The sequence below is a fragment of the Rhinolophus sinicus genome, linkage group LG03, assembly GCF_036562045.2.
Source record: "Rhinolophus sinicus isolate RSC01 linkage group LG03, ASM3656204v1, whole genome shotgun sequence".
NCBI lineage: Eukaryota > Metazoa > Chordata > Mammalia > Chiroptera > Rhinolophidae > Rhinolophus > Rhinolophus sinicus.
Window position 1 is genome coordinate 112,562,178 of NC_133753.1, and position 14,493 is coordinate 112,576,670.

The 14,493-nt window shown below is 40.8% G+C and overlaps 1 protein-coding gene across 2 annotated transcripts in view; it reads right to left on the minus strand.

Annotated features, from left to right (window-relative positions):
• The window catches only part of LMNB1 (lamin B1), a 44,506-nt gene extending 30,372 nt beyond the window's left edge, over window positions 1–14,134 (minus strand). The window contains exons 1-2 of one of the 2 annotated variants that reach the window (XM_074328547.1): window positions 13,999–14,134; window positions 13,396–13,797 (exon numbers count right to left, since the gene is read on the minus strand). In XM_074328547.1, the coding sequence (XP_074184648.1) occupies window positions 13,396–13,754 (359 nt within the window). In that variant the 5' untranslated portion in view covers window positions 13,755–13,797; window positions 13,999–14,134. Of the gene's footprint in view, window positions 1–13,395; window positions 13,893–13,998 lie in introns of both variants that reach the window. The other variant, XM_019732387.2, reaches the window with a different exon arrangement.
• Window positions 14,135–14,493: the final 359 nt, after the last annotated feature.

Sequence of the window (14,493 nt, forward strand, 5' to 3'; positions counted from 1 at the left end):
GAATGAATGAATTCAGTAAAGTCACAGGACACAAAGTCAATCAATAAAAATCTGTGGCATTTCTATACACTAATAACAAACTATCAGAAAGAGAAATTAAGACAATCCCATTTAACAATTACATCAAAAATAAAATACCTTTGAATAAATCTAACCAAGGATGTGAAAGACCTGTGCACTGAAACTATAAGACACTGATAAAATTGAAGATCTAAATAAATGGAAAGATATTCCATGTTCATGGATTAGAAGAATTTTATTAAAGTGTCCATATTACAGATTCAGTACAACCCTTATCAATATTCCAATAACATATTTCACAAAACTAGAAGAAATAATTCTAAAATTTGTATGGAACCACAAAAGATCCCAAATAGCCAAAGCACTCTTGAGAAAAAACAAAGCTGGTGGTATCATGCGCCCTGATTTCAAACTATGCTACAAAGCTATAGTAATCAAAACAGTATGGGATTGGGGGAAAAAACAGACACAGACCAATTAAACAGAACTGAGCCAAACAGAAATAAACCCTAACATATATGGATGTAAATTAGGTCCTAACGAATGCATCCATAAGTGATATGAAAGACAAAAGTGTCACGGGGCCACCTTCTTTACCCTTGGGAAACTTTTCTGCTAACCGGTAAGGCCCTTAAAACCTGAAGTTTTTCTGTCTTTCTGTTAGTTCTTTGTCAAGATTGTTTTGGCTATTCTGGGCATCACGCATTTCCATATGCATTTTAGAGTTAGCTTGTCCATTTCTGCAAGGACGGTAGCCCTGATATTGATAGAGATTGCACTGAGTCTGTAAGTCAATTGGGGGAGAAATATCTTAATATTAGGTCTTTCAAATTCACAAACATGAAATCTTTCCACTTATTTAGATATTCAATTTCTTGCAACAATGTTGTGTAGTTTTTCCAGTACATAAGTCTTGCACTTCCTCTGTTCAGTTTATTTCTAAGCATTTCACTCTTTGATGCTATTAAAAATGAAGTTTTCTTATTTCATTTTTGGATTGTTCATTGCTCGTGTATAGAAATACAACTGAGTTTGTGTATTGCTCTTGTATCCTGTAACCTTGCTGAACTTGTTTATTAGCTCTCCAGATTTTATTTAGTTCATGATTTTTTATTTACGAGATTATGTCATCTGCATAGAGATAGTTTTCCTTCTTTTTCAATCCAAATGTCTTTTATTTCTTTTTCTTGCCTAATTGCCCTGGCTAGAACCTCCCGTACAAGGTTGAATGAAAGTGAATGTGGACATCCTTGTCTTATTCACGACCTTAGGGAGAAAGCAGGCAGTCTTCCCCATTATGTATGATGTTAGCTATAGGTTTTTCATAGATGCCCTTTATCAGATAAAAAGGTTCCCCTATTATGCCTCATTTGAATAATTTTATTAGGAAAGAGTGGTGTACTTTGTCAAATGCTTTTTCTGTATCTATTGAGATGATCATAGGGTTTTGGTACTTCATTCTACTAATACGGTGTATTGCACTGCTGACTTGGGTAGACTGAAACAATCTTGCGCTCCCAGGACAAATTCCGCTTGGTGATATACAATTCTTTTACACATTGGTGGGTTTGGTGTGCAAACATTTTGTTGGGAATTTTGGTGCCACTATTCATAAGGGATATTGGTCTGTGAAGTTTTTCTGCAACAGTGTTCCAAAGTCCATTCTCCAGTTTGCTGGGTGTCATAGGGCCATTCATACAGTAGCAGTAACAACTTCCTGGTCCTGAACTATAGCTACACACTATTTTAAGTTCCAGCAGTGGCCCCAGACATAAAAGTTCCCAAAGAAGGCAAATTCTACAGCGCTCTAAGAATTGTTCCTGCTCTCCCAGCTCTAATAATTTTTCCTAAGTAACTATATCCCATATTGTTTTACTTTCTCCTTAGAATATCTAGTGTTTTCCATTGCCTGCACTGACTGATACAAAAACCTAAACAAATAGAATAAGAAATAAACTTGGAACCAACGGACTAGGAAAGAAAACGAAGACTTCTAAAAAATAAGAGAAACTACTGCATCCATGAAATTTAAACAAGATCAGGACTCTATCAAGAAACAGCAAGAGACTAAAAAGAAGCTATTAGAAGTTTAAAATAAGATAGCAAAACTGGGAGGTAAAATTGAGAACATACAGTAGAGAAGAAAATTCTTAAGAAAACTAGAGGATTGATTTGAGAGGTCCAACATTTAAATAACAGGAGTCAGAATGTAATAAAAGAGGAAATGTCAATAAAATAATTTAAGAAAGTCTCCAAGAACTGAAAGGCATGAATTTCCAGACTGAAAAAAATTCCCCAATGACTAGCACAATGAATGAAAAGAGATCCACACCAAGGAACAGCCTTGTGAAATTTCAGAACTGGACCAAAAAGGACCTACAAGCTTTTTAATTTTTCACTCATCAGTACTTCTTAGCACAAATTAAAAGCTAGAAAATTGCAGAACACGCCTTCAATATCATGAATATTGACAACTTAGAACTCTACGCTCAAACTATCAGTGTTCATGCAATACAACTAGACTAGAAAACACAAGCCTCCAAAAGACATTTCTTTAATAAGATAAAACTAATAGAAAACCTCACGATTCTAAATGACTGATGTTTTAACATCTGCCATCAAGTCTATATAATTATACAAAACTAAGTGGGGAAAAATACTATTTTCATAGGCAATCAAAAGGTGGTGTGGTGAAGAAAAACTAACTCAAACTGTGTTGAGTTCTGCTGGGGATTTATGTTCACACAGTATAAGCAATTCTGCTACAACACAATGTATGTGTTCCTGAAAACACCTGAATTCTGCACATATTAAAAGTAACAGAGCAAACAGGAAAGCAATGGTTGGAACAAACCACCCAAAACCTGTGCAGTTTTGGAACCAGAACAGCAGCAACAACATAAGTAATAATCAGCAGCTCAGGAGATGACTTGGACGACCCAGGCAGTTGGGTTAGCGTGGACAGAGCTGCCTCAGCAGATGCTGAACAGAACAGAAACCACGGAGTGGACACTCTGGGTTGCAGGAGTTGAGACAACAGAGATAAAAGTGGAGCTCAGCTACAAGAACAAAGGCGGAAGTGCACCTTTCTGAGGGAGGAAACCCTGAGTGCGTGTGCCCTCTTTATTTTCTTAACAGTTTAAAAGTGAAGCTGAAGGCTTTCTTTCCCTCTGAACTCCCTCTTGCTATTCTGGCTCCGCTTTACTTTTCATATATATATCAATACAACCTTCATTATAGTATCATTTCTCTGGTTACCAGTCACATAGGAGCTAACTGGTGTTACAGAAGCATTTGCAGAATGCATTGAATTAATACTTTAAATACCAAAAACTGATCTAAACTAAAGTGTAATGCATGACATCTCTACCTGGAAGTCCAACAAACGCCCCTAATCCTGAGTAGGGTTCTCCCGACCTGTTCCTTCCTTATGGATCGATCTCTGTTCAAAGCAACACCATCTCCCCAGCCACCCATGCACAGAAGCAGTCACCCTAGACTAGTCTCCCTAACCCCCCATGCTCGTATCTCTTAAATCTACCTTCTGTTGTCTCCCACTGCGTCCTCCTCAGTTCAGGAGTCGCCTCATTGTTACCCAAGTGTCCTTACTAGTGTTTTTACCTCTACTCTTTTGTCCCTCCCCAAAATAGCCAGACTGATCATGTCACTCTTCTGCCTAAAATTCTTAAGGCTCCTCATTACCTAAAAGCTTCCCCCCACTATATATATATTTCTGTATTTATACTGACGTGATATGACTCAAGTTCAAGGACCTATTTGCCATGCAGGACAACACCCTCTCGTAACAATGTCCTTTAGACGACAACTCCTACTTACCTCCCAACACTCAGCTCAGCTCTCACTGCCTCCTCAAGCCCCTGGGATGTCTTTCAAAACTTCGCAAGCTCCTGAGCTGCCTTTGGTGGTAGTTTGTCTCTCCATAGTGCTATGTGGATCCCGCTATCACAGAACTTATTACATTGTATCAGTGTGTCGCATTTATAGTATCACAAGACTGTAGTGTTTGTTTTCTGTCTTCCACACTAGACTTAAGCAACTTGATAACAGGGACTGAGCGTCCCATCTCTATTCCCAGCACCTGGTCCCTGGCTGGCATACAGTACCGGTTCCACAAATGTGCGCTTAAAAGAAATGAAAAGAACACTTCTGTCATGACTGTTAAAAGATTTAGATTTTAATCTCTTTTAAAGTTATTAAAGCATGGAATAAAGTAGGAAAGCAGCTTTTTAAGAAGAAAAAAGAGGTCTCTCTGTAATTCATCTTCACCCTTTCCTAATTAGCAACTGAAGTCCTCAGTATTTCAAAGAGTGGCTTCAATTACTACACTCTCCTGACAAATTCAAAATTACCACCCTTGGGGCTATGAATTATCAATGTGAAAAAGACACATCTAATACCATGTCCAAAAGTACACCCAAATGGACCTGAAAATTAACTGTCCTATCTGAGACTTCAAGTCCCAAGAACAGGTGACAATACCATGTGCCTGCTTCAGGCTGGTAAACCGGAATCAGGCAAACAAAACAGCCCTCATGTAAGGACTGAATACGGCAACACATGTAAAAACCCTACGAGAAGCTATTAGAGAAGACAGAGCTAGGATCTATTCTAGCTCTACCATTTACCCGTATGTTATGTAATCCTACGCAAAATACTTCACTACTCTGAGCCTCAAATTTCCTCACTCATGAACCGGGTTATGGTAAGGTTTAAAAGACAGTGTCTACAAAGCATCTAGCATTGTGTCTGGTAAGCAGAATAAGAACGAAATAAATGTTGGCTCTTTTTGTCTGGTATCTTGCACAAGTATTTTAATCTCTCTAGGTCTCAGTTTCTGTATCTATAAAACGAGTTGGTTAGGTCAGGTGATCTAACTAAGACTCCTAGTAGTAAAAATGCTATAATTCTATGATCAATAAATCCAAATGCAGAAGCCCAAGTAAATAGATCAGCTAAGGAAAACCTCACTTATATAGGCCGACAATAAAAATATCAGCAGAAACCTAAGATTATGACCTGAATTTCGATCTTTTTACTCCTTAATGCTAGCAATATGAGAACAATAACAATGATCAAGAAGCCAAAACAATCTTCAGAAATTAAAATTAAATTCCTCCATATAAGAAACAGACACTTATCTGCTGCTGGTGGCATAAAACATTGGCAAAATTGTAATTACTTTATCCAGTGGTTAATATTTAACCAGCAAATTATTAATAGTTAACATTTGACCACTAAGGTACCAGAGGGAAAAAAACCTGATATTGTCAGTGGGAGAGAAGAGGATAATCGTGGCCCTCTACGGCCTGAGAAATTGGGTACGTACATACACTCGTAGGTCACAGCAAACTCAGTGCTCAGTAAAGGTTATCAATGCATCTTCAAAACATTAAATGACGGTATAGCACATTTACTGACGTGTAAAGATGTTCACAAAACAGTGTTGCATACAAAAGGTTACATATCAATGCTTATCGTGAACCCACTTTTTGTTAATATGGATATGAAAAGAAAAACTTCAGAATTCATATTTCTGGGAGATGGAACTAAGAGCAATTTTTATTTTCTGCTTGGTTTTTATGTCTTACAGTGTTCCATAACGAACATACAAGTTTTGTGCAACTAAAAAGTTAATTTTCAAAAATTCCCCAAACGTAACAGCCAAAACCCAATCCCCTTATCACAGAAGTTCCCTGAAGAAAAAGGAGTAAAATCTCTGATGAGGAAACGTCCTTGAATACCCAATTTGGGAACTTCAGTTATATTGGGGTTCATCACTCAACTGACACCTTAAGACGCATTTCTCACTATTTGTGCGGGAAATAGACCTACACCAATGATATCAAAGTCTGAAGATCTCTAACGCAGAGGTACCCAAGATGTGGTCATCTGGACAAATGAAAGAACAAACATACAGACTGTGTGGAGAAAAAAGACTCAGCAGCATATTTTTATAGTGCTTTATCGTTTCACTTTGTACTTTTACTTCCTTGAATCTGGGTATACCAAAAGATTACCTAGTCTAATCCCCTTAGTTAAATAAACAACTCCAAAAGATATCTTGCTCTACCAAACATCCTTTGAAAGCATGGGAAGGAAGTGTCACAACAGTTTAATTACTTAAGACCTGCTTCCTAGACTCTAACACCAATTCTAGGGGTTTCATCCTCCCAGTTTGTTCCTTGAAGATTAAAGTATATTTAATATGAAGTTCCATAGCTCTTATATTAAAGCAAGAGTATTACTGTCAACTTGCTCCTACCAGAGCAAAATCAAGACACTAAAAAATGAAAGACGAAGTAATACAGGGTATAAAGGTTTTTGTTTATCAATTAAGCATCTTACATACAAAAACTCCCTAAAGCAGATTAGCATTTATTATCTTGTTTGAAAACTGAAAAATATGAATGTTAAAACAACCATGCAGGGGCCGGGCCGGTGGCTCAAGCAGTTAGAGCTCCATGCTCCTAACTCCGAAGGCTGCCGGTTCGATTCCCACATGGGCCAGTGGGCTCTCAACCACAAGGTTGCCAGTTCAATTCCTCGAGTCCTGCAAGGGATGGTGGGCTGTGCCCCCTACAACTAAGATTGAACACAGCACTTTGAGCTGAGCTGCCTCCCGGATGGCTGTTGGTTGGCCCGCGTCCTCTCAACCACAAGGTTGCCGGTTCGACTCCCGCAAGGGATGGTGGGCTGTGCCCCCTGCAACTAGAAAACGGCAACTGGACCTGGAGCTGAGCTGCGCCCTCCATAACTAAGATTGAAAGGACAACAACTTGACTTGGAAAAAAAAGTACACACTGTTCCCCAATAAAGTCCTGTTCCCCTTCCCAATAAAATCTTTAAAAAAAAAACAACAAAAAAAAACCATGCAGATGTTAAGCCTATGTGTATTTCCTAATTTCATTCTATGACCAAAATATGTAGAAAGCCAACAGAGTAAATATACACTAGGTCCAAATGTATAGTAAATCCCTACCCGCTTCTTCACTAAGAAATAGAAAAAAAAGAGCTTATCATAATTACATCTCTGTATGCTTTCTAATCTCTTTAAATGACTCATTTAGATAAAATTCACCCACTATTATAAGACAAATAATTGACAGGCTAGAAAAAGGTCTAAGTTTTTCCATTCCTCCTGAGGTTCATAAAACTAATGCTTATTCCTTATCCCAATTATACAGATGAGGAAATGAAGGTTCAGAGAAGAGACTGTCCCAAGTCACCAAAAGTAGGAAGTTGCAACTTCAGATAGTGCTTTAGCTTGATACTACCCTATCTCAGGCTGTTGTGATATTGTCCCAATTATACCTGCTAGTAGCACATTAGCATCTGTATGCATTTTTTTGAAAATGAAAACACACAAATCCAAATTTCCCATTAGAAGTTTACTTACTAATGTATTGACAAACCAAAAATCAAAGGAATGCTGGTTTCCCCAAAGGAGTACAGTATGTAGGCTTGATCCCTCAACCTCAAACGCATCCTCCTCAAAGCAACGATGCTTGTGGATGGAGGTAGGAAGTATTTTCAGGCCCATATATACCATGAAAAAACACAATCAACATTATACTTTATTCTGTTTGGAAGGGAAAAAAAGAAAACTTTTATTTTCATAAAATTTATTTTAAAAAGAAGCACCATTGTCTTTAAAAGGTTATATTCTGCTTTAAATAACAAGATTTTTGTACAATATCTCAAATATGGCTTTAAGAACTGACATCTAGTAAGACAAACTGTTTATTGGGATATCCTTTATAAAAAATGTTTCTTAAGTGAAGGGACAGTAAATCGGCTTGCTCAGCATCTCAACCAGTCCTACAACAGCCATTATATTACGTACCAGTGAGTCCCATCACCATTTTCCTAATTCATTCATAATTCTCAAAAAAGAGATGATTCTCAATAAAAAGTTAATTTTGCAGCTTTTCAAGCTTTAATGTTTATAATAAACCAAGAGAGGAATAAAAGACAACTTCTAGAATCTGATTAGTCAAGTTAACCTAATGAGCAGTAAATTTAAAACACAAATCCACAATCTATTATATGCACCTTCAGAGTTCTAAAACTTAAAATTTTCATTAATTCATTTGGTGACAAAACCACCTAAATGGATGTTCCATTTTTATTTATCTTTCTACCCTTCCTATGACTATTATTTCCCTGCAGAAATATCTGTTTCTCAATGAAGTGCTATCCCAGACCCCACAGGGGTGTTGCATACAGTATGTGCACATATTACCTTCTTAAAACTGGAATTATTTTTACTTCCAAAACACATCTGGCTATAAGCGTTTTACATGAAAGATTATGGACCTGTATCACTGAAGGAAAAAGAAATGTATGCATCTACAAAATAAGTTACTGAAAGATTGATCAACACACTTAATTTTCTCTTATATCTAGTTTTCCTGCCTATTTTTAATACTGAAATTCAGAAATAAGTCAATCTTTCTTACTTTTTGTTTAAAGAGTTGACTGATGGCATTCATCATTATTCTTTTAGGAAATTGTTCCCCAAAAAAACTTCCAATGAAGTATAATTAGACTTGGACTGAATTGGAGTAGCTGTATCTTAGATCTGAGATCTGTTGTTTTCTTGTGGATCCAGAGACTACTTTCATGGAAGCTGTTGCCAAATTCTCTCCAATAGGACCAAGTGTCTCCATGAATTCTTCTGTTTGAGGCATGTTGTGTACTGGGGAACCAAAAAGGGACTAAGTGGTTTTGGAATCTATGATTCTTTCAAGACTGTTTCCTTAATCTAAATCCACCTAAATAGCTCCTAGCAAGTTAAATACGGAAGATTATTTTTAAGAAAAAAAAAAAAGACCTAAATGGACCCAAACAGACAGTAAGACATTTTCTTTTCATCTTATAAATTACTTCAAGTATTGCTAAAAATTAACTTATTTCGTAGGTGATAGCTTAACACAGGCATTAGCCTCCCAACTAGACCCTAATAAAATGGCAGTATACAATGTAAAATGAATTCATAGCACCAAAGTGAACAGGAAAAGGGATCATTAGCAGACATTTCAACAAATTTCTGGAAGAAATGTAGATAAAAATACATATCACAGAACATGCACACAGGGGCTACAGAGGACAGACAGTAAGGCGGATTTAAAATAGGATTAACTCATGGAAGAGCTTTGCATGTGGCCCTCCTCAGCACCCCTTAGCTTAACTGCAGGTTCCCCAACAAGATGGCCAACAATACATGAAAAATAAAAAAAATTACAAGAGAAAACAAGAGACCAAAGGGCTCGACATTCCAACTAGAGAGAACAAAGAAAATGGAACAGAAATAAAGTGTGGAATAAAGTAAATTTTCCAGAGCTAAATAAAGACAGAAAGCATTTAAACAGAAAGGATCCACATATAATAGCTACGTAGGATGCATGACAGAATATCCATACCTAAGTCTATCACCATGCAATTTCATAAAACCAGGATAAAAAATAATTTCAGAAGCTTCCAGAGAGGTAAAACAAAAGCAATTACCAAAACAAAATAACTGTGACTGGCATAAGACAGACATTAACAATACTAGATGCTAAAAGACAATGGAACAATATAATTTCCAAATTCTGAGGGAAAATGTTAAACCAGTATTCTATACCTAGCCCAACTATCAATCAAGCATGACACAGTTATTTGCAAACACACAGGAGTCAGAAAGTTTACCTCTTGCCAGCTTTTCTGAATAAATTACTTAAGGATGTTCTCCAACAAATGAGGTAAGAAACCAAGGAGAGGAAAATATGTGACCCAGGAGTAAATTCCTAGGAGTAAAGTCCTAGGATGTCAGCTGCATGTCTTAAAAGTGCAGAAAGTTTCAGGGAAGAAAGTAGACTTATGTAATAGATGTGATTATATATCGTTAAAGGGTTTAAAAGATATGCTGAAGGTAAATGTTTCTTTAATCAACAATAAAAAATTAAAGGCTATTTAGGGACAAAATTGTATAAAGAAAATCAAGAGTTGAAATATGAAACAAAGTAAAATGGGGTATGTTTTGAGCAACTGATAGCATGTTAGAAAAAACATATACAGGTTTCAGTTACCCGCAGTCAACCATGGTCCAAAAAATATATTATGTGGAAAATTCCAGAAGTAAACACTAAGTTTTAAATTGCAAGCTATTCTGAGTAAATATGATGAACTCACGCTGTCCCACTCTATTTCACATGGGATGTAAATCATCCCCTTGTCCAGGGTATCCACGCTGTATTCACTGTCCACCTGTTAGTCATTTCACAGCCCTCTCGGTTATCAGATTGACTGTCAAAGTATTACAGTGCATCTGTTCATGTAACCCTTATATACTTAATAATGGCCCATAAATGCAACAATAGTGATGCTGGCAATTCAGATATACAAAAGAGAAGCCATAAAGTACTTCCCATTAATTGAAAAGGTGAAGGTTCTCGACTTAGTAAGAAAAAAAAATCTTATTTTGAGGTTGTTAAGATCTTCGAGTAAGAATGACTCTTCTGTGAAATTGTAAAGGAAAAAGAAATTTGTGTTAGTTTTGATGCTGAACCTCAAACTGCAAAAGTTACAGCCACAGTGCATAACAAGCTAAGATGGAAAAGCTATTAAATTTGTGTGTGGAGGATAGAAACCATTCTGATTAATGAATGACAACATGTTGCACCAGAATGCACTGAGACTATTTAAAGACCTCAGCAAGGGATACCTTGAAAGGAATGACCACATTCACATAACTTTTTTGTTATTACTTTCGGGTATACAAAACAGCATAATGATTAGACATTTACAGCTCTCACAAAGTGACAACCCCAACAAGTCTATCACCCATCTGACTCTGTACACAGCTATTAAAATACCACTGACTATACTTCCTATGCTGTACTTTACATCCCGTGACTATATACATGTATTTAACTACAGTTGACATTCAAAACATAACTTTCATTACAGTATATTATCAGAACTGTTCTATTTTATTATTAGCTGTTGTTGGTAATCTCTTACTGGTGCCTAATTTATAAATTAAACTTTATCATAGATATGTATATACAGGAAAAAGCACAGTATATACGGTTTGGCACTATCCACAGTTTCTGGCATCCACTGAGGGGTCTTGGAACATATCCCCCTTGGATGGGGGGGGGGCACTACTGTACACCTAATCCTGATAATAGGAATATGCAGCTAGACTTAAGAAAAAATATATTCCCAGAACACTACTTGACATCTCAGAGATTATTTTCAACTGTCAACCCCTCTGACAGGCCCTCCTTAACCACTCTATCCCTTCACCTGCTTTATTTTTATTCCCCTAGCATGTTATTACCCAACATTAAATCACATACATTATTTCATTATTTCATTGATTCTAATACACACATTCTTCACACTTTAATCCTATTTAAACCAGCATGTATTTTACAATCCATACACAGCATATTACAACTACAGTCAGCCATGCAGCAGTCTTGTTACTGGGTGAAAAATCTTCAATGGATACCTTCTGGAAAAATTATAGAAGCACCAGCATCAACATGCCTCAGATTAAATGAAATGCAATATTTATTTGCTTGCTGGGTATTTTCCCTACTGCACTCTGAGAAACACAAGGGCAGTAACATATTTTCTTTTTTAATCTCTGTATCCTCCTTACACAGAACAGTGACTGGCACATAACAGTTACTTAATCAGTGTCACATTTTAACATCTCTGAAATTTGGATGGGTCCAACAAGATGAGACCTACATAATGGGCCCTGATTTTTTATTTCTTTTTAGTGGTACGTACACATAACAATGGTTAAGTCATACAAACAACCGGCATCTAAAATTCAACGAAATTTAATAACAAAAAATTTGAAGATGAAGACAGTAGTGAGTGAATAGACCTATTTCAAACATGACTTCAAGAAACAGAAATATAAGCTTGTTATTTTTGAGTTATGGAACTAAATACTTAGAGACTTTTAGTGTTCCACTATAAACCAGTCTATATTTTTTATATATTTTATTTTTACCAAGTACACATACGTTTTTATGAGCCATTTTACAAGTATTCAATAAGGGGGGGAGTATAAATTCACACATACAAAACCAGAGATTGAGATGGACATTCACACAGATATAAAGGCATCCAGGGCCAAACAGAGTTAAAGTCAAAATCGATTTTCATCTGGCAAATTTCAATTGGCAATGGGGATGGAGACCGTGAATTCTGGACTCAAATTTAGCAAATCTCTAAAGTGTGACATCAACATTAAGTTGCCTAATGATGACAATTATGCCATTCTGCTCATCAGAAATTTAAGATAGGATCAGCAAAGGTTTGCAAGTTTACCCTTGAGTGCAATGGATTGAAAACCAGAGCCCCTTAGGAGGAATAATTACAAGTTATCCCCTTGCCACAACACTCAACATTTACACTACACCCTTTCACCTGCCCTGGCCTGTCAGCACAATGACAGAAGCAGCGACATGGTCTTTCCACTACCCGAAAGACCATTATTACGGGGGTTCAAAAGCTGGGGGAGAGACTGCTGCAGCGGGAGTAGGCGGTTCACAGATCGGAGACCCGGTGGCCATGACATGCAAAAACCGGCTTGCGAGTCCCGTGCAAAGATGCACCCAAGGGCCCCCGCCTGTCTCCGCAGAACGACACCTTCCCCCAGGGTAACCCAACTTGCCCAGGGCCGGCAGTGGCGCGCAGTTCAGATCCCGCCCCACCCTCTTCTCCCTAGGCTGGCGCAGAACAATCACAAAATGTCACAGGGGCAAAACTAAGCGCGCCAAAGCGAGATCCACCCCTCGGGAGATCAGGATGCTTAAGGCAGGTCCCTCCCCTTCCTCTCTCCGCCCCGCGCAGAGCTCATTCATTCTTGAGGCAAGTCCTGCTTGGTCCGCCATCCCCGCACCGCAAACCCACCAGACGCTTTGTCTCGAGCCCGGCCGGAAACCGGGGCGCGCATTCCAGCGCGCGCCCGGGCGCCACCTCCCCGCACCTGGGGCCGCGGGGCCTCAGCGCCGGATAACCCTTCTGTATCCCCGGGTCCCACGCCCGAAGCAGGGCGCTTCTGCAGCCCTACGCGCGCGCACATCGCCCGGTCCTGCCGGGTATCCAGGAGTAGGAAATGCGCATCCCAAACCCACCTTGGGTACAACTCAAGCCGCCTCCATAACCCCTGCGCCCACTAAGAAACACTAGATTCTTTATCCTTTCCTGAGACCAAGACCCTGCCCCTTCCGAAGGGCGTGAACACGCTGGCCCTCGCTCTCGGTCTCGGGGTTCTCCAGGCCGCCGCGGGCTTCGCCCCCAGCCCCTCCAGCGCGCTAACGCGATGGCCAAGCGAGTACTCACTTGAGGAGCAGCTGGTCGTGCTCGGCCTTGAACTTGCCCAGCTCTATCTGCAGCTTGGCGCGCTCGCGGGCCGTATCGTCTAGCGCGCGGCGCGCGTCTGCCAGCTCGGTCTCGTAGAGCGCCTTGAGGCCGGTGAGTTCCCGGCCACGCACCTCCTCACGCTCGGTCACCTGCAGCTGCAGCGCGCTGTTCTCCGTCTCCAGGCTGCGCACCTTGTCGATGTACACCGCCAGCCGATCGTTGAGCTCGCGCAGCTCCTCCTTCTCCTGCAGCCGCGACAGCCGCGTGGGGCTCAGCGGCGTGGAGGGGCCGCCGGCGCGGCTGCCGGTCCGCGGCGGCAGAGGGGTCGCTGTCGCCATGGCGGGCGGCGGGGCGATCGGCGAAGAGAGCAGAGCAGGGAGGCTGCGGGCAGCACAGGGACACGGAGCAGGCTGAAGGGAGCGAAGGCACAAGCCTGCGATCTGCGATCGCGTAGAGGCCGGCGTGGGGAGAAGCACCTGGGATGGCGGGAGAGGGGTTACAACACAAAGGGCAAAAGGGGTAAGACTAGGAATCAATCGTAAAAGGCCCTTCGTAAGAAAACGCACGCACACACACACTCACACACTAGGGAAGATATGGGGCGTGGGTGACCGGGAGAGCCGAGCAGAGTCCGCGCCGCCGCCGATTATCCCGCCTGCAGCACTTTGTTTCCTTTCTGGCGGGGCAGAGGGGCGGGCTGTGGGCGAGCCGCTCGGGGCGGAGGTGGCGCGAGGCCGAGCGTTGCACTACCCAACATGGCGGGGGCCTCCACGTGACCGCCGCCAGCCAATGGGGAGCCGGCCGGGCGCATCTGCGGCTCGGGGGCCGGGCCTGTAAATTCAAAATCGAGCCCCTGGGCAACCGTCCGCGCGGCGCGCGGGGCTGGGTGTGCCGGAGGTAGGACTGAGGGCGACGGGGCGGGGCGCCTGGGACTGCTCGCCGGCTGCGTTGGGCCCAGCGCCGGCCGTACCCTCCCACCATCCTGCGGGGACCCCTGGAGGGGCCGGGCCGGCGGGTGGCGGGAAGAAGCCGGGAGCCTGGAGGTTTCCGGGGCGGGTCAGCGCCGCCGCCCACACT